General features: G+C 39.2%; 1 protein-coding gene and 1 non-coding gene across 2 annotated transcripts; one reads left to right on the plus strand and one right to left on the minus strand.

Annotated features, from left to right (window-relative positions):
- Nucleotides 1–14,936: 14,936 nt before the first annotated feature.
- LOC120108906 (uncharacterized) lies at nt 14,937–19,535 on the plus strand (the record flags this gene model as incomplete). Its single annotated transcript, XM_039122621.3, has 1 exon — nt 14,937–19,535. A coding segment is annotated over exon 1 (4,506 nt), but the record flags the coding sequence as incomplete, so codon positions are not given.
- Nucleotides 15,515–15,622, minus strand: LOC148700005 (small nucleolar RNA R71). Its single transcript, XR_015973381.1, has one exon. It is a non-coding gene; the product is annotated as a small nucleolar RNA R71 (small nucleolar RNA).
- Nucleotides 19,536–21,393: the final 1,858 nt, after the last annotated feature.

Raw genomic sequence — 21,393 nt, forward strand, 5'->3', positions numbered from 1 at the left:
CATCCGAGAGTTGGTGAAGCGCATTCAAGAGCAATTAAGTCAACCAATAGAGTTTAGCTCTATTTATTATTTTGTATTTATTATTTTGGAGCTATATTCATTGTGTTTAAATTGTTTCTATTCTTTGCTTTAACAAGTTTCAAGAATTGAAACTTGGGAGAAAGGTCCATCCAAACCTAAAATTAGATTATGAAGGTTTTGGTTGATTGTCTGAGAAAATCAACTAGGTTAATTGTGAATCCGAAAAATAATCGGTGTAGATTTTGGTTGATATTTTGAAAAAATTAATTGGGCTGACTGTGAACTCGAAAAATAATTGGTTAAGATTTTGGTTGATTGACCTAGAAAAATCAACTGGTTTGGTTGTAAACCTGAAAAACAACTGTGCTGTAATTTGGATTATAGATTATAGTACAATTTTCAAGAGAGTTTTAGGGAGTGGATGTAGGTGCAAGGTTGGGACCGAACCACTATAATTTTTTTATATTTGCCTTACTTATTCTGCTTGCATTTATCTTTTACTTATCCCCTTATTAATTTTCTGCTCAAGTAAATATTTATTTGTCAAGGCTTTAATTACATTGCATTATTAGTTAAATTTTTTGATAAACTCAATTCTCCTTCTCTCCTCTTGAGCTGCATAGCTGAACAACAAGTGATATCAGAGCCAAATACTCAAGCTACTCATTGACCTAATCGTCAAGAGTTAAAGATCTATGGTAGCTCTTATTGGTATCTCTCCTCTCGAAGATCAGTCTATAAAAAGACTTCCTTTGTTTAATAGTACCAACTACACTTTTTAGAAAGCATGTATACATATTTTTATTCAAATACTTAACTACGACATATAGAATGTCATAGTAAATAGTTCTCACACACCCACAAAAATAATTGATGGTGTGTCTCTTCTCAAACCTGAAGGAGAATGGGATGAATTAGATAACAAGACGGCTCAATTGAATGCTAAGACCATAAATTTTTTATATTGCTCCTTGAATGATAATGAATTTAATCTAATATCTACTTGCTTTTTTGCTAAAGAAATCTGAAATAGGCTAGAAGTAACTTATGAAGGCATTAACTAGATTAAAGAATTTAAAATTAATTTTCTTGTACATAATTATGGTCTGTTTAGAATTGAGACTAGTGAGTCAATTTTTAATATGTTTACTCGTTTCACTAATATCATTAATAGTCTTAAATGTCTTGGAAAATCATATACTAATAGTGATCTGATAAGAAAGATTCTCAGGTCAAGAATGTGGGAGCCCAAAGTCATAGCCATCTAAAAAGCAAAGGACCTCAATGCCTTTCCTTTAGAAGAACTGCTGGGTTCGCTGATGACTCACAAACCGACCATGAAGCAGAACCTAAAAAAAAGAAGAATCAAAGAAAAGAAGAACTATCACTCTTAAGTCAAGCTCAAGAAGAGAAAAAAAGCGAAGGATTAAACAGCTCAAAAGGTGATAAGGAAATGGCCTTCATTACAAAAAAATCCATAAGTTTTATAAGAAGAAAACGACAAGGAATAAGACCTTTGGCTAAGGGGGAGCCAAGCAAAGAGAAACATAAAAAGCAGTTGCTAGTATGTTATGATATAAGAAATCAGGATATTTCAAAGTAGACTGCCCATTACTGAAGAAAACTTACAAAAAGCTAAAGAAGAAAGCCATGGTCTCTACTTGGAGTGACAACGATGAAAAAATCTAGAAAACAACCAACCTATGCCTCATGGCCCATGAAGATGAGGTAAGTTCTGAATCCTTAAATGATTTCACCTTTGATGAAATTTGGGGTGCTTTTTATGATTTAGTAGATGAATTTAAAAAGCTAATTCTAAAGAATAAAGAATTAAAAGTGAAAAATCAAATCCTTTCAAATGAAAATGAAAGTTTATCAAAAGAAAAACAAACTTTATCACAAGAAAAATCAGAACTTAAGAAAAGAGATAAATAAATTAAAACCTTTTGTTGAAAGTTTTATCTTAAGTTCTAAAAAATTAAATATGATTCTTGATAGCCAACAAATTATTTTTGATAAAGCTGGACTTGGCTACAATCCTCTATTGAAACAGAAATATTTTAAGATAATATTTATCAAATCTTCAAATAATCAAACAAAAAAGGCAACATATTTTAAATATGAAAATATTGGACACAGGTAGTTTATCTGCAACAATCGAATAGATATCTTAAGTGGTAAATTAGCTATCAAAATATTTGGGTTCCAAAAGAAACTATAATTGCTAACCTACTAGGACTCAAGAAACCTTAGGTACCTAAAATAAAAGCTTAAATTCTATATTGCAAGTGTGTCTAGCAGCCTATAGAGCAAACAAAAAATGGTCGTTAGACAGTGAGTGCTCTAGACACATGATAGGGGATGAATCTCAATTCATTTTTTTTGAAAGAAAAAAAAGGAAGGGTGGTCACCTTTGGCGACACTGACAAAAAAAGGATTATTGGATTTGGTGAAATTTATATCATTCCTTCTTCATTTATTAAAAATATTTTGCTTGTAAATAGCCTTAAGCATATTTTTTTAAGTATTAGTCAAGTATGTGATAAAGGTTTTTAAGTTATTTTTGAATTATTGATTTGTGTCTAGTCCCAATGATAATAGCATGAAGTCTACAGGGTATAGGCATGGTAATGTATACTTGGTCAATCTTGACCATCTATCCATGAAGAATATACGATGCTTAGTTGCTATACATGTTAAGATCAGTGAGACTAGTTGGTTGTGGCATCATAGATTAACACATGCTAGTATGGACCTAATTTCAAAAGTATCTAGAAAAGATCTAGTTATAGGTCTACCAAAATTAAGCTTTGAAAACAGATAAAATTTGTGAGGCATGGCAACTAGAAAAATAGACTAGAGTTTCATTTAAATCTAAAAATATGGTTTCAACTTCTAGGCTATTAGAATTATTGCATATGGATTTATTTGAGCCAACAAGAACTTCAAGTCTTGGTGGCAAACATTTTGTGTTTGTTCTTTGGGAGCACCATATCTAGTATGGTGCAGGTCTTCTTGGAATTTGCTTCAATTCCTCATTGAGTCACCATAAACCTGGAGAATTTTTTGGAAAAGACTCCAAATGTGCACTTGCTCGAATTGAGCTTCATACAATATCTTCTCAAAGCCTGGAAGGTCTTGTCCAGATCAGCAACATGATGTTCAAATCGTCTGTTTTCACCAGCATATCATCGATGTAGATCTCCATGTTGCGACTCATGTCTAAATATATTATTGACCAAGTGTTGATAGGTAGCCCCAACATTCTTCAATCCAAAGGGCATAACTTTATAACAATAAAGCTCTTTATCTATGACGAATGAGGTTTTCTCCTCGTCCTCTAGCACCATCCAAATCTAGTTATAACCCAAGAAAGCATCCATAAAGTTGAGGAGTTGATGGCCTGAGGTGGCTTCAACCAGTTGGTCAATTCTTGGTAAAAATAAAATTATCCTTTAGGAAGGATTTGTTGAGGTCGGTGAAGTCGACGCACATTCTCCACATCTCGTTTGGCTTCTTGACTAACACAATATAGGCTAGCCAGTCAGGATAGTCTACCTTCCAAATAAAATCAGGACGGAGAGTCTACCTCCTCATCACTCGCCTTCTGCCTTTTCGGGGCGAAGCTCCTTTTCTTTTGCCAGACCGTCCGGTGAGTAGGGCCCACATTCAGCCAATGGTTGATAATCTCCGGGCTTATGTCTGGCATATTAGAAGCTGACCAGGCAAAGACATCAACATTAGCGCAGACGAATTCTAGGAGCTGCACTCGAACGAGCTCTAATTTGCACTGTTCGGCCCAATACCATTACATCAAGAGTCACAGAACAAAGATCTTCAACTAGCTCCTCGTACCATTGCCCTTGCCATCTTGAGAATCGAAGCTTTCGATGGAAAGCGTCTCCCTCGACTTCTTTCCCTTGAGTGTAGCTACCTAGCATCTTCGAGCGAGCGCTTGGTCACCTCGAGCCTCTCCTACATTGCTTATGGTCATAAACTTCATCAATAAGTGGTAGGTAGAGACCATGGCATGCAAGGTGTTAAGAATGGCCATCCCAAAATAGCGTTGTAGGCTGATGGGACTTCAACGACCAAAAAATCCATCATGATCATGGTTTGCTATTTGGTCTATCCTGCTGTGATGGGGAGAGTGATGACCTCTTTCATGGGCTCTAGAAAGCCGACTAGGAAGGAGGTGATCCTCCAAAGCCTATCAACTAGTAGATTCATTCTAGAAAAGACCTCATAAAATAATATGTCCACTGGGCTTCCATTATCTAATAGAATTCTTTTTACATCAAAATTTGCAATAGTAAGAAAAATTACAACGGCATCATCATAGGGGGCTTGTCCCCCTTTCCATCAGTATCTAAGAAGAAAATAACTTCCTCTATCCTCGGTCTCTTCATCGACGAGTTCTCCATATAAAACACCCGTGAGTAAGCTTTTCGGGCAGATGAACTAGCTCCACCAATAGCTGTTTTGCCGACTATAGTGCTAATGACTCCGGCCATCAGTTGGTTATTGGGCTTCGCCTTGGGAGAGGGTCTCTTTCGACCAGGATCGGCTCAGTCCTAAGGGTTTTGAACATAGGTGTCGAGGTAGCTCCATTGGATTAAGGCTTCGATCTCATTTTTTAGTTTGAAGCAATCCTCGGTGTCATACCCATTGAGCTGTAAACTTCATCTTCCACGGCCACTTCATATAGTTGCAATTGTGGATTTCCATAAGAATCCGCCAGTGCGGAGTGTTCAAGAGTGTGTATCTTCCAAACCTATCTTCTAAACTTTTGAGTAAGGCTTTTGGATCGCTTGGGGGCTTCCTCATCCTCTTTGGATTTCTTAGGGGGGCGTCAAGTATTCCTGGGCCTGCTTATTATTTTTCTTTTGGCTGATTCTGCACCCAGCTAACTCTCGTTGGGTTGTCATGGCCTCCTCGATATTGATGTACTTATCCTCTCGGGCCAATAGCTTGGCATATTCTGTCGGAAACCTTTTCTCTAAAGAAAAAAGGAACCAAGAAGTCCTCAGTCCACTGATTATGGCAGGCATTGCGACCGAATAATTCAGATCATGTACTTTTAGCGTGGCCGCATTAAAACGGCTGCCCTAGTCTCGTAAGAACTCATCATTTTGCTGCTTGTCGGCAAAAAGGACGTCTGAACTCCTCCTCGGCCTCTTGCTGCTCACGAAGTGGGCAGCGAACATCCAACTGAGTTGCTCGAATGAATGGATCTAGCTCGGTGTACCACAACCAAGCTGTCTTCCAAAGGGTAGCTAGAAAAGCTCTACACAACACCGTATCAAAGGCATCCTAGAGCATCATGAGAGCTTTGAAGCTCTCTAAGTGATCTAGAGGGTCCGAGGTGCCATCATATGTCTCCAACTGTGACATTTTGAAACAGGGGGAAACAGGCTCCCGCATTATCTTCATTGAGAATGGAGGTTCAATGGTGAACTGCATGTCTCAGTCTTGATTAGCCTGATGATTCCGCAGGCCTTCGAGGTACTGGCACATCTCTTCAAGCTTATAGTCGAGATTGGCCTCTCTCCTAAAAGCCCCATTAGGTTGATGGCAGGATTGTGGAGTGATTGATTAAAACCCCATTTGATTTTGATGAGCTCAAAGCAATTGAGTATATCTTGTGATTACTAATGAATTCAATTGAGTGTTTCAGTGAAAATCCTGTCCAAGTATTTCTAGACTTGGTTCATAGTATTTTGGATAAGTTAAGAAGTCTGCATGAACCAATGTCTGAGACTCGAGTCGACTCCCGAGTATCACGAGTCGACTCCAAGCGTATCAAGTTCACTGGCACGAGCTCGAGTCGACTCTAGATTAGTACGAGTCGACTCCGACTGAGAACAGAAAGAAGAACAGAAAGCTTCATCTCAGAACCTGTCAACGAGTCGACTCCTGAAGTGCGCGAGTCGACTCCAATGTTCACCGAGTCGACTCCAGGGAAGTAAGAGTCGACTCCAAGCAGTCACAGGCAGAAAAGTCAGAGAGCAGTTTTCGGGTCTGAGATTCGAGTCGACTCCAGTGGAACGCGAGTCGACTCCGATGGTTGGCAGGTCGACTCCAAAGAAGGTAAGAGTCGACTCTCAGAGGAACACAAGGAAAAAGTCAGAGAACGATTTTCGGACTCTGAGATTCGAGTCGACTCCAGTGGAACGCGAGTCGACTCCGATGGTTGGCAGGTCGACTCCAAAGAAGGTAAGAGTCGACTCTCAGAGGAACACAAGGAAAAAGTCAGAGAACGATTTTCGGACTCTGAGATTCGAGTCGACTTCCGCAGTACACGAGTCGACTCCGAGACTGAGCGACCATCAACAGACAGAAGACCATGTTACTGCCTCTGAGATTCGAGTCGACTCACAGACAGCTCGAGTCGACTCCAAGACAAGCTACACGTCAAAAGGCAGAAGACCAACTTTCGGAAACTGAGAGCCGAGTCGACTCCAAGGAGGTTCGAGTCGACTCCAAGACTGGATGAGCCAAACGACAGAGAATCGAGAGTTCGGGCTCTGAGATTCGAGTCGACTCCCAGGACAGTCGAGTCGACTCGAGTGGACAAAATTCAAATTTGGATCCACGGACTTCAGTGGATGAGCCGACTCCAAAAATTGCCAGGTCAACTCCAGAAGTTGGCGAGTCGACTCCAGGTCAAGACGAGTCGACTCCCAGTCAAGACGGCAACTTTAATTCAAATTTGGAACAGTTGCCGAATCGACTCCGGAAAAGCGTGAGTCGACTCCTGCTACAGCCGAGTCGACTCCTGATCGCGCGAGTCGACTCCAACCCACCAACGGTCATATTGTCAGGCTGCGCAGAGTGTGCAGAACGGCCAGAAAAAGTAGAGTAACGGCTAGTTTCCGTGGGGGTTGGGTTAAATAGCCACAGAGGACTATAGCAAGGCAGATAACAGATATTCCACTCCAAGCATTCCAGTTTTCAAGCTCTCCAAGTGCTCTTAAACGAAAAAGGGGAGATCTGCATTTACTGCTCCAACAACTTCTTCCCAACAATCAAAGCTTCCTCCTCCTGCATTCAAGTCGACCACTCTTTCAAGAGGAGACCGGAGTTCCAGAAGCCATACCTCTTCACCAGCTTAAAAGCGTTTGAGGGCTTCTAACTCCTTTACGATTATATTGTCTTAAATCTGCTTTTTGAGAAGCTATTTTCTGTTTTCTTCTATCTCTTGTATTTACTTGATTCAATCGGGGGATTGAATCAAGGGGTTTAAGGTTGGTTGGTGAGCCAAGTTAAAACCAACGTGTGTAAGGGTTTGATTGTGAGCCCGGGAAAACAATCGGGGTTGGTTCTAGTCGGTGAGCCTGGAAAAACCGACCGAGTTCGTTGTGAGCTCGTAAAACAACAAGTTTGGTTGTGAGCTTGCAAAACAACCGGCTGTAATTCAAGGGGGTTATAGTGAAATTCCCAAGTGAGACTTGGGGAGTGGACGTAGGAGCAAGGGTTAGCTCCGAACCACTATAAAACTTTGTGTTTGTAGTGCATTGTCTCTCATCTTCTTCCCCGCACATTACTCACAGCACTAGGCTTTAATTAAATAACTTGCTATAGTTTTTAATTAATCATCCACAAAGTTTTAATTAGCCAAATTATATTAAAAACCCAATTCACCCCCCCTCTTGGGTTGTCTATCTGGGCAACAAGTGGTATCAGAGCCAAAAACTCTTCCACTCAAGAGTTAAAAGATCAAAATGACAACCCCATTTGGATCTTCTCACATTGAGGGTCAGTCCACCCAAAGACCCCCTTTCTTCAATGGATCTGACTACTCATACTGGAAGGCTAGGATGAGAATATTCATCCAAGCCCAAGACTATGAGATGTGGTCCATTGTAGTAAATGGGCCATACATCCCATCCATATACGTAGATGGTGTTAAGGTACCTAAACTTGAAATGGACTGAGATGAACATGACATGAGGAAGGCACAATTAAACTCTAAAGCAATGAATGTCTTCTATTGTGCCTTAGACCGTAATGAATTCAATAGGATTTCAACTTGTAATTCAGCAAAAGAAATTTGGGACAGACTTGAAGTGACCCATGAGGGCACGAATCAAGTCAAGGAATCCAAAATAAACATCTTGGTTCATAAATATGAACTATTTAAAATAGATTCAAATGAAACAATCACATCCATGTTCACTAGGTTTACTGATATTGTCAATGGCCTAAAAAGCCTTGGCAAGAACTATACTAACAGTGAGCTTGTCAGGAAAATCCTTCGGTGTCTACCGAGGTCGTGGGAAGCTAAAGTGACAGCAATTCAAGAAGCCAAGGACTTGAACAAGCTACCACTTGAGGAGCTTCTTGGATCCCTCATGACGCACGAGCTCACCATGAAACAACACAACGAGGAAGAGTCCTCCCATAAGAAAAAGGTAATAGCCCTTAAATCTACTTCTTCTAACAAGGACTTGTCTTGCAGCAGCAGCAGCGAAGAAGAAGAAGATGAGGAAGATGGTGGTGAGGCTCTTCTTGTGCGCAAGTTCAAGAAATTCATCAACCACAAGAAGTCCTATCATCAAAGGAGAGGCCCCTCAAATTTCTACCGCAAGGACAAAGGTAAGGAAAGGGAAAATGAGGGGATTGGTTGTTACGAGTGCAAGAAGCCGGGTCACATAAGAGCAGAGTGCCCCTTACTGAAGAAGGAGAGTAAGTACAAGAAGAAAAAGGCACTTGTGACTACCCTATCGGACTCCGACTCATCATCCTCCTCATCAGATGATGAACAAGAAGAGAAGGCCAATTTCTGTTTCATGGCCAACGAAAATGAGGTAACTTCCGACACGCATCCTGATTTTTCTTTTGATGAACTTTATGATGCATTTAATGAATTAATGGTAGAATATAAGGCTATAAATCTTAAAAATAAAGAACTGAAAATAACTAATCAATCATACCTACATAAATACGATAAATTAGTTAAGGATAAGAATTTAATCACCAAAGAAAATATAGAACTTAAAACAAGCAACCTACTTTTAACTCAAAAGACTAACACCTTAACTAAAGAAAATGAAAAACTAACTAAGGAATTTTCAGAACTTAAAAAATATAAACAAACCTTAGATAAGGATCTTACTAAAGAACTTAATGATCTAAAAGCCGAAAAACAAACAATAACTAAAGAACTTAACAAATATAAACCCATAGTTGAAAAATTCACATATAGCTCTGAAAAATTAAACATGATACTAAATAGTCAACGTGCGGTATTTAATAAAGCAGGTTTAGGGTATAAACCAAGGAATAAGCAAAAACTTCTTAGTAACTTTTTTGTTAAAGCTGGGGAAACTAAAATTAAGAAAATAACTTGCTTTTGTTGTGGAATAGTAGGACATAAAGCAAATGCATGTAATTTTAGGAAAAGTAAAACTAAAAAAAAAATTAAAAGGGTATGGGTTCCAAAAGGAACCAACTTGACTAACCATGAAGGACCCAAGAAAACTTGGGTACCTAAGATGACATGACTTGCTTGTGTAGGAGTGTCTTGCAGCCAAGGTCAACAAAAATTGCTGGTATTTGGATAGTGGCTGCTCAAGGCACATGACGGGTGATAAAGACCAATTTTTCATCCTTGAAGCTAAGAAGGGAGGTGCTGTGACGTTTGGAGACAACAACCAAGGTCACATCATTGGTATTGGTAAAGTTCAAATCACCCCTTCTACTTTTATAGATAATGTTAGATATGTTGATGGTCTTAAGCATAACTTGTTAAGCATTAGTCAATTATGTGACAAAGGATATGATGTTATGTTTAAACCATCACTATGCATTATAACAAATCCTAATGATAATAGTTTAGTTTTTAAAGGGATTAGACGTGGAAATGTATATGTGGTAGACCTAGAAGACCTTGCAAAACATAACCAATGTTTAGTTGTTAATGAAACTAAAGATAATGATGCTAGTTGGTTATGGCACCGTAAGTTAGGTCATGCAAGCATGGACACAATAACTAAATTAGTTAAAAGAGATTCCGTGATAGGTTTGCCAAAGTTAAAATTTGAAAAGAACAAAATCTGTGAAGCATGTCAATTTGGCAAACAATCTAGAAATTCTTTTAAACCCATAAAATGTGTCTCTACCTCTAGGCCTCTAGAATTATTACACATGGACCTATTTGGTCCAACTAGAACAACAAGCCTAGGTGAAAATAAATATGGTCTAGTCATAGTAGATGATTACTCTAGGTACACATGGGTCATGTTTCTAGCACATAAGGACCAAGCATTTTCCATGTTTAAAAAGTTCCATAAGGAAGTAACAAATGCTAGAGAGTCTTCAGTCATAGCCATTAGAAGTGACCATAGTACCGAATTCGAAAATCAATTATTTGATGAATTTTGTAGTAAAAAGGGGATAACCCATCATTTTTCTGCACCTAGGACACCACAACAAAATGGAGTTGTGGAAAGGAAAAATAGAACACTAGAGGAAATGGCTAGAATGATGTTATGTGAAAGTAACCTCCCTAAGTACTTTTGGGGAGAAGCCATTAATACTTCTTGCCATATATTAAATAGAGTTCTATTAAGACCCATCATAAAGAAAACACCTTATGAACTGTGGAAAAACAGAAAACCAAAGGTTAACTATTTTCATGTTTTTGGATGTAGGTGTTTTGTACATAATAATGGGAAAGATAATCTAGGGAAATTTGACCCTAAATCTGATGAAGGAATATTCTTAGGTTATTCTACAACTAGTAAAGCCTATAGAGTCTTTAATAAAAGAACACTAGTTATAGAAGAATCTATACATGTTGTATTTGATGACTCTAGTGACATCTCCTCTAGTAAGAAAGCCAATCTTGATGATGATATTGAAATACTTGAAGAAAAGATAGATGAGGTGGGATTACAAGATGGTAATCAAAAGTTGATTGAAGGAGAATCATCAAACCAAGAGCCTATAGTGGATCATGGGCTAACTAAAGCTTGGAGGTATGCTCACGGGCATCCTAAGGAACTAATTCTAGATGATCCATCACAACCGGTTAGGACTAGAGCATCTCTTAGAAATTTGAATAACCATCTAGCTTTTGTTTCACACTTTGAGGCCAAACATATAGAAGAAGCCGAAAATGATGTAAATTGGATAAATGCAATGCAAGAAGAACTAAACCAATTTACTAGAAACAAAGTGTGGGATCTAGTAGAGAGACCTTCTGAATATCCAATAATAGGTACAAAATGGATATATAAAAATAAACTAGATGAAAATGGAATTGTTATAAGGAATAAGGCTAGACTAGTAGCAAAGGGTTATAATCAAGAAGAAGGCATAGATTTTGATGAAACCTTTGCTCCCGTAGCTAGACTTGAGGCGATTAGACTTCTATTAGCATATGCATGCTCTAAGGACTTCAAGCTATATCAAATGGATGTAAAAAGTGCTTTTCTAAATGGGTTTATTAATGAGGAGGTGTATGTAGAACAACCTCCTGGTTTTGAAAATCATCAATACCCTAATCATGTGTATAAACTGAACAAAGCGCTTTATGGACTAAAACAAGCACCTAGAGCATGGTATGAGAGACTTAGTAAATTCCTATTAGAACATGAATTCTCTAGGGGAAATGTAGATACAACATTATTTCTGAAAAAGAAAAATAAGGATATGTTATTAGTACAGATTTATGTTGATGATATTATTTTCGGTGCTACTAACAATCGCCTCTGCGAGGAATTTGCTGATTTGATGCAGAGTGAGTTTGAGATGAGCATGATGGGAGAGCTGAACTATTTCCTCGGGCTTCAAATCAAACAATCTGAAGGAGGCATCTTCATCAATCAAGCAAAATATATCAAGGAGATGCTCAAGAAGTTTGATATGGAGGGAAACAAGTCAATCAGCACCCCCATGAGCTCATCATGCAAGTTAGACCAAGATGAATCAGGTAAATCTGTAGATCAAAAACTTTATAGAGGTATGATAGGTTCTTTACTGTATCTTACTGCAAGTAGGCCTGATATTATGTTTAGTGTGTGCATGTGTGCTAGATATCAGGCTAATCCTAAAGAATCACACCTAGCTGCAGTTAAGAGAATCTTTAAATACTTAATTGGAACTAAGAACATAGGGCTGTGGTACTCTAAAGAATCTAGCCTAAACTTAATAGGGTACACAGATTCAGACTTCACTGGATGTAAGCTTGATAGAAAAAGTACCAGCGGGTCTTGTCAATTTCTAGGAGAAAACCTAATCTCATGGTTTAGCAAGAAACAAAACTCGGTTGCATTATCCACTGCAGAAGCTGAATATGTTGCAGCCGGGAGTTGTTGTGCTCAAATCTTATGGATTAAACAACAATTAGAAGATTATGGCATTAAACAAGATAAAATTCCCATTAATTGTGATAACACAAGTGCCATAAATCTAACTAAAAATTCAATTCAACACTCAAGAACTAAACACATTGAGATAAGACATCACTTCATAAGAGATCATGTATTGAATGGTGATGTGTCACTCCAATTTGTGTGTACTGATAATCAATTAGCAGACATTTTTACAAAACCCCTAAGTGAAGAGAGTTTTAGTGTGCTTAGAAGGGGATTAGGAGTGATTGATCCATCCTAGTGGGAGTTTTTCACTAGATTAATTGATTTTGATGATTAGAATGAGGTTAAAATAGAGTTTCTATGCAGTGATCATCAAATCAGTCCTTAATTAGGTGATTTTCCCTCATTTGGCACGATTATGGCATGGTTTTTAGGTGCGTGCCAAGGTTAGAGACGACTCGAGTAAGTTTCAGAGCCGGCTCCTAAGGGGGAGTCGACTCGCGCATTAGCGGGAGTTGACTCGCAAAGTTGGCAGCTGAGGGGGAGTCGACTCGCACACTGTCGGGAGTCGACTCGAAGTCTACATGCGCTAACAGAGAGTCGACTCGCGCATATTCTGGAGTCGACTCGAGGTCGAGTCGACTCGCGACTCAGGGGAGTCGACTCGCAGTCGGGATCCGACTTTTTAACCCTAGGTTTGTCGTTTCGCAAACACTTTTCCTCAAGCCGCCACTGTTCACAAAGCCCTAGAGCCGACTCCTAGGTCATCCCCGATCGTCTCCAAGCCCTTTTCCCGTCGATTCTTCGCCGGACATTGAGTTTCCGTCCGTTCCTAGGTCATTTTCGGTCCGTCCCGAGCTTCCTCTGTCGGTTCTTCACCGTCCTCTAGGTATTTTTCTTCCCGTTTAGGTCAAGATGCCTCGTAAGACCGTCGTTAGGAAGAGGTCCCGTCCCGAGGCCGGTCCCGAGCGACGCTCCAAGGCGCGGCACGATCCCGCGAGGCAACCACCTCCGGATCGTTCCCCGCCTAGGGTGGTTCTCGTTAGGCCGTTGGCCGGGAAGGCCGTCACCTCCGGGAGGTTTGTCGATTTCGACTATCTCTCCCGGGAGGGTGATAGGTGCATGAAAATGTACCTTTTAACACTACCACTTTAGGCTAAATTGTTAAGACTTAAGCATGATTTGGATATTTTTATGATATTTTTCTAATCTGAACTTTACTTCACAAAGTGTCCAAGTCTTAATTGATTTTGGTGATTTTATTGTAGGAATGGAGTTAAGAAGATTGAATATCCCATTGCAGTCCGAATGAAATGAAACTTAGTGGAGATGAAGTAGACATGTTGAGGTTTCATATGCATCAAGAATCAGGTCAATTGGAGCTCCAGAGAGAAAGTTATGAAGTTGCAAAATTAGGTTTCCCTAAACCGCCAGCCTGGGCCCTGACAGATCAGACCTTTGTGTAGTATTTTGATGATTTCGGGAGCTACAGAAGTTCAATTGAGATGATTCAAATTTTGTTGGAAACTAGACTTCCAGAGCTTTCAAATGACTATAAGAACATAAAATTTGAAGATCAGATGCGATCTGGAGAGTCTCCCGAACCTCATGCTGACGTTGGTGCTCGAGGGTAAAGTCGGAAAAACACATGCAAACGTGTCTAAGTCGTGTTTCCTAGGGTTTTTAGCCCCAAAATCATATATATACTTGGGGAGCATGCCGTTCTAAAGAGAAAAAAGGCTGCATTACAAAGAAATCATCAAGAGGAGCCAAAAATTCATGGAGAGCTAATTCTTTGGTGAAGCTAGGGATGAACTCGCTTGGATGATGGTAGTTTCATTTATATTTGATCTATGTAATAGATTCTCATGTTGATACAATTTTTGTTTATCATTTCTCATCCATAGATCTTTCTTGTGTTGGAATAATCTTGAACCTATTCTTTTCATAGATTCAGCCATGTCTTTTTCTATAGAATTGTTGAGGTGCTTGATTATATCTAGATTTGATTGTTTATCCAGTTAGTGTGATTTTTTGCTGAAATATTGCCATTGGGTATATTTTTGTCTTTGAATCTGAGTCTAAAAGGATAACAATCCTTGGTTTTAAAAGAGGAGAATGATTTTCTAGAATTATCACTAAATATTTTGATTGTAATGCTATATCCTCCAATTAGAGAATCTGGTGCTATGATCTCTAATTGAGTTATCCAATGGATCAAATATGAATGGAATTACCTGATTCAAGTGAGGAATTCCCGATGCTTTGCTGCCATTAATTCTGGTCACATCTTTTCACTACTACAATCTAATTGTCAATTTACTTTTAAACATTCACATCACATTTTACTGCTTTGATATTTCTTTTTAGTTTTGTAGTTCCTTTTAGTGTTCCTACCTTCTCCCTGTGGAATCGACACCCCAATATATACTGCGATAGCCGCGTTATTCTTTGGGCGTAATCAAATTTTGGCGCCGTTGCCGGGGAGAACGGTACAAGAAGCGCTTCAAGGAATAGGTTTGCTGAATTAATTCGTCAAAGCGGTAACCTCGTTCCTTCTTCTTTTTTTTTTTTTTTCTCTTGCTTTTTGTCTTCAGTTTATTTCATTCATAGTTTTGATTTGATTGTGCAAAAAAAAAATAAAATAAAATAAAATAAAAATAATATACATATATTTTGTGTTGCATGCGTAGGCATAGAGACGAGTTAGGTAGATTTGCAAGAAGACCGGAATTAGAACCTGACACTTTTCCTGTGAATTTGCCCGATACGCCATCTAATTCTAACACCATGAGCAATCACGAAGATCAGCCCATTAGGACTCTCCAGGACTATCTCCATCCTACACGCACAGCCACACCGTCATGCATTATGTTCCCACCCAATGTCCCACAACAGGATTTTAAACCAGGAATGATACAGTTACTTCCTACCTTTCATGGCTTAGAGAATGAAAATCCTTACGTGCACATTAGAGAGTTTGAGGAGGTAGTGGCGACTTTTCATAGTCAACCCGGTACAATAGATGCAGTTAGACTTAAGTTTTTTCCATTTTCTCTGAAAGATAGAGCGAAAAGTTGGTTGTATTCACTGAGACCGCGGTCAATAGGATCTTGGGATGAGATGACACAGGTTTTCTTTAACAAATACTTCCCCCACCATAAGACCAGTGGTTTGAAGAGACAGATTTCAACCTTTGCACAAAAGGATAGTGAGACTTTGTATCAGGTGTGGGAGAGGTTTAAAGATTTGTTGAACTTGTGTCCTCATCACGGCTATGAGAGTTGGCGTTTAGTTAGTTACTTTTATGAGGGACTTACACCTAGAGAGCGCCAATTTGTAGAGATGATGTGTAATGGTGAGTTCTTGCAGAAAGATCCGGATGAGGCCATAGAGTACCTGAATGATCTAGCTGAGAAAGCTCATACTTGGACAGGACCTAGTGCGACTGATAGTACTAGTAGGTCACGACCTACAGCTACTCTTTCTAGTGGAGGAATTTACCATCTTAGAGAGGAGGATAATCTCAAGGCCCGGATAGACATTCTGACTAGGGAGTTAGAGGCCTTAAAAACAAAGGATACAAAGGTTACACATACTGTTTCTCGTGTTGAGTCCCATGGACCCTGTTTTGTATGTGGTGGAGTGGATCACCTAGCTCAGGATTGTCCCACATTTGCTGAAATGAGGGGTGTGTATGAGGAACATTGTAATGCCCTAGGTATGTACAAGAAGCCTTTTACACCCTTTTCAGATACCTATAATCCAGGTTGGAGGAACCATCCTAACTTTAGTTGGAAATCTGACCCGCAACATCCTGCACAACCACAGCTACCTAGAGCTTATTCTACACCTCCATACCATGCCCCATCTTCTAGGAATCCTTTAGAGGACACACTACATGCTTCTATTGAGGCTCAGAATAAGACAAACCAGAAGTTTGAATCAATGATTACTCAGGTGGTTGAGGAAAATAAAGAGATTAGGAGTCAAGTGTCTAAGTTGATTAGTGCTTTAACCGTAAATGAGCGAGGAAAATTTCCATCGCAAGCTCAACCCAATCCCCAAGGTCAGCATATGGCACAAACTTCTAACCCTGATAGGCAAGATCTTAAGGAGGTTAATTCCATAACTACTCGAAGTGGTAAGGTTATAGAAAGGGTTCCCAAGCCTAAGGACACACAAGAGAAGTTGAGTAGTGATGTAGTTGATGTTCCAAGAGAGGAAGAGATAGTGAAGAGTCCAGTTAGAGTGCCCTTTCCTCAAGCTCTCAAGTCTACCTCAAGAGTTATGGACCATAGTAGCGAGATCCTAGAGAACCTAAGGCAAGTGAAAATTAATCTTCCTTTGTTACATGTGATAAAACAGGTTCCAACTTATGCAAAGGTCCTTAAAGATTTGTGCACTGTAAAAAGAAAACACCATGTTAAGAAAACAGCTTTTCTAACGGAACAAGTAAGTGCTTTGATTGAACAGAGAATCCCACCAAAATATAAGGACCCAGGATGCCCCACAATTTCTTGTATTATTGGGAATCATGAGTTTGCACAGGCCTTACTTGATTTGGGAGCTAGTGTCAATCTCATGCCTTATTCTGTTTACTTGCAATTGGGATTAGGAGAGATCAAACCCACCTCTGTGGTCTTACAGTTAGCTGATCGGTCAGTAAAGATACCAAGGGGGATAGTTGAGGATGTGTTAATTCAAGTTGATAAATTTTACTATCCTGTTGATTTCTTGGTTCTAGACACACACTCTGTTGTTATTTCTGAATCAAAAATCCCCATTATTTTAGGTAGACCTTTTCTTGCCACCGCTAATGCTCTTATTAATTGCAGGAATGGATTGATGAAGTTGTCCTTTGGGCATATGACCCTTGAGGTCAATATCTTCCACATAAGCAAACAGCCACAGGAGGACGATGAGTGTCACCAAACTTACCTGATAAACACACTTATGCAAGAGGAAGCCATCACAAAACATGAGCCCGATCCTCTTGAATATTTTCTTATTAATTCTGGGTTTGATAGCACATTTGACTCTAATGATGTTACTAATATTTGTGCTGTTTTTGATTCATCTCAGGATTATGGGACGAGGACATGGCAACCAAGATTTGAGGAGCTGCCCTTGATGCGAGAACAACCGAAGCCATCTACCATTGAAGCCCCAAAAGTCGAGTTAAAGCCACTGCCTAAGGGTTTAAAACATGCATTTCTTGGTCCAGGTGATACCTTTCCTGTAATAATTTCTTCTGACTTAAGTGCATCACAAGGTAAAAAATTACTTACAACTTTGAATGAGCATAAATCTGCACTTGGTTGGACCATGGCCGATATTAAAGGCATCAGCCCTTTAATTTGTTCTCATAGGATTCACTTGGAGGAGGGAGCTAACCCTCGTAGAGACCCCCAACGCAGGCTAAACCCTACCATGAAAGAAGTTGTGAAAAATGAAGTCTTAAAACTGTTAGATGCGGGTATTATTTATCCGATTGCCGATAGCAAGTGGGTTAGTCCTACGCAGGTAGTTCCTAAAAAGTCAGGTGTCACAGTAGTGAAGAATGATGTAGGAGAATTAGTCCCTACCAAAGCAGCAACCGGGTGGCGCATGTGCATTGATTATAGGAAGTTAAATGCTGCCACTCGCAAAGATCATTTTCCCCTTCCATTCATCGACCAAATCTTAGAGCGTGTAGCTGGTCATCCCTTTTATTGTTTTTTAGATGGTTATTCTGGTTATTATCAAATTGAAATTGCTTTAGAGGACCAAGATAAGACCACTTTTACATGTCCCTTTGGAACTTATGCATTTCGTCGTATGCCATTTGGTTTGTGTAATGCTCCAGCTACCTTTCAAAGGTGCATGATGAGTATTTTTAGTGATATGGTTGAGAATTGCATGGAGGTGTTTATGGATGACTTGACTGTTTTTGGTGACTCCTTTGATGAATGTTTGTTTAATTTAACAAGGGTTCTAGCTCGTTGCAAAGAAAAAGGCCTTGTATTGAATTGGGAGAAATGCCATTTTATGGTGCCTTCGGGTATTGTTTTGGGCCATATTGTTTCCTCTAGGGGAATAGAGGTTGATCAATCCAAAATTGAGTTGATCTCTAAGTTGCCCACACCTAAGACTGTGAAGGATGTTAGATCATTCCTTGGTCATGCTGGTTTCTATAGGAGGTTTATCCAGAATTTTTCTGCCATATCTAGACCATTGTGTAACCTTCTAGTTAGGGATACCCTATTTGAGTGGACACAAGAGTGCCAAGCGGCATTCCAAACGCTTATTGGGAAGCTCACTTCAGCTCCCATTATGCAGCCACCAGATTGGAGTTTACCTTTTGAAATTATGTGTGATGCAAGTGACTACGCAGTAGGGGCTGTCTTAGGTCAACGGAGAGAGGGAAAGCCCTTTGTCATTTATTATGCTAGTAGGACTTTAAATAGTGCTCAAATGAATTATTCTACTACTGAAAAAGAACTACTAGCTGTAGTATTTGCATTAGATAAATTCCGTGCTTATTTGATTGGCTCGCCTATTACAATTTTTACAGATCATGCAGCCCTTAAGTACCTTCTCGCAAAGAAGGATGCTAAGGCGCGATTAATTAGGTGGATCTTGCTTTTGCAGGAATTTAATCTAACCATCAAGGACAAGAAGGGTTTAGAGAATGGGGTGGCTGATCACCTCTCAAGGTTAATATTTGAGGATACTACAGATACACCACCGATCCGTGATGATTTTCCAGATGAACAATTATTTTCTATCACCTCCATGCCGTGGTTTGCACATATTGTCAATTATTTGGTAACAGGTGAGATGCCATCAGACTGGAATGCACAGGATAAGCAGAAGTTCTTAACAGAGGTACGTTCTTTTTATTGGGATGATCCACATCTTTTTAAGTACTGTCCTGACCAAATTATGAGGAGATGTGTCCCAGATGATGAGATAGCAAGTGTCTTAGAATTCTGTCATTCCCAAGCTTGTGGAGGCCATTTCTCTATGAAGAAAACCGCTGCAAAAATTTTGCAGTGTGGATTTTATTGGCCATCATTGTTTCGAGACACAAATGTTTATTGTCGTTCTTGTGAGAAATGTCAAAAATTAGGAGCTTTGTCCCGTCGTAATATGATGCCTTTGAATCCAATTTTAGTGATAGAAATTTTTGATTACTGGGGTATAGATTTTATGGGACCGTTTCCTCCTTCTTTTGGTTATCTATATATTATTGTTGCAGTAGATTATGTGTCCAAATGGGTAGAGGCTGCAACTTGTAGGAACAATGACAATAAGACAGTAATTAAATTTCTAAAGGAAAATGTGTTGTCTCGTTTTGGTACACCACGTGTTATCATTAGTGACCGGGGTACACATTTTTGTAACCGTTCCTTTGAAGCATTGATGAGGAAGTATGGGGTGGTGCATAAGATTTCTACAGCTTACCATCCTCAAACAAGTGGGCAGGTAGAGCTTGCTAATAGAGAGATTAAGCGTATTTTAGAGAAAACGGTTAACCCCGACCGAAAGGATTGGTCATTGCGATTAACTGATGCACTTTGGGCATACCGTACAGCTTTCAAGACCCCCCTAGGCATGTCACCTTATAGGCTTGTTTTTGGTAAACCTTGCCACCTACCGGTAGAGCTAGAACATAGAGCCTATTGGGCTATTAAGAACTTTAACTTTGATTTACCTGAAGCCGGTGAGCTTAGGAAGTTCCAGATGACCGAGTTAGAAGAGTTGCGAAATGAAGCTTATGAAAATTCTAAAATTTACAAGGCTAAGATGAAGGCATTTCATGATAGAAATATTCTTAGAAAAACGTTTGCACCTAATCAACGAGTATACTTATATGATTCTAGGCTTCATAAACACCCTGGTAAATTACGATCTAGGTGGACTGGTCCTTTTGTGGTAAAGCATACATTTGAGAATGGAGCGGTAGAGATAGAAGATCCTAGAGATGGTCGGATGCTTAAGGTAAATGGCCAGAGACTCAAGCCGGTCCTTGAGAAAGAGGCTCCAGTAGAGGAAGATATTCTTCTCATGGACCCCGTCTACGAACAGTGATGCTATGCCCATGCAGGTACGTTTCTCTTTTTCCTTGTTTCTTTTTGTTTTTCTTTATTTTGTCTTTGTTTCAGTTTTTGTTTTTGCTTGTTTTGTTTTATTTTGTTTGGTTTCCTTAGTTTAATTTTCAGGTTTGCCAGCTTCCTGTTTTTACCATGGATTTGTGCTCCGCTAATCAGGTGACCTCTATCCTATTTTGTTTTCTATGCTTTTATTTCCATACGTTGAGGACAATGTCATGTTTTAGTTGGGGGAGGGCAGCCCATGTGTATATGTTTTTGCATGAATTTGCTTTAAAAAAAAAAAACAAATGATTACAGAGTATTTTTGCTGGAGTCAATTTTTCTATCTTAGTCACACTATTAAGACACCCTTTGAATTCTTTTTTTATGCACGCATCTAAGCCTTGTGGTTTGATGGATGTTCAATGCATACAATTAGAGAACTCTCAAACTTAAGTATTTACGCATTGGTGAGTATTAGAGAGAGAGAGAGTTCATCATGTTCAGAGACTTGTGGCATGCGTTCATTGATTTTTTTGAATTGGTTGCTCTATTGGGAATTTTTATTGCACAGTTTGTGGTATGTTGGTTGATTATACTTAGGAGATGATGAAGGTCAATTTAGGATGAACGTTTGAGCCTTTCAAGCTAACCCATGTTTTATCCATTAGAAGCCATTTTGAGCCGAAAAAAAAAAGAACCCTTTCCTTTGTAAACCCATATGTCCTTACCCCCCCTCCACATTGGAGTTGAGCCTAAATTATTATATCTTTCCTACCTTTTATTTTCAAGTACATGCTAGGGATGATAAATAATTGGTCCGCAAATAATGAAGACAAGAAAGGGGATGTACTGTGGTGGTTTCTCATTGGTGCTGGCAGGTTTGCTGAAATGGACTCCATAATTGCAACCAAAGGTTGTGTTAAAAAAAAAAAAAAAAGGAAGAAGAAAAAAAAAAAAGAAAGAAACAA

Source organism: Phoenix dactylifera, chromosome 16 (assembly GCF_051530095.1).
Source record: "Phoenix dactylifera cultivar Ajwa chromosome 16, Ajwa_hap1_PhDact_Kaust_v1.1, whole genome shotgun sequence".
Lineage (NCBI taxonomy): Eukaryota > Viridiplantae > Streptophyta > Magnoliopsida > Arecales > Arecaceae > Phoenix > Phoenix dactylifera.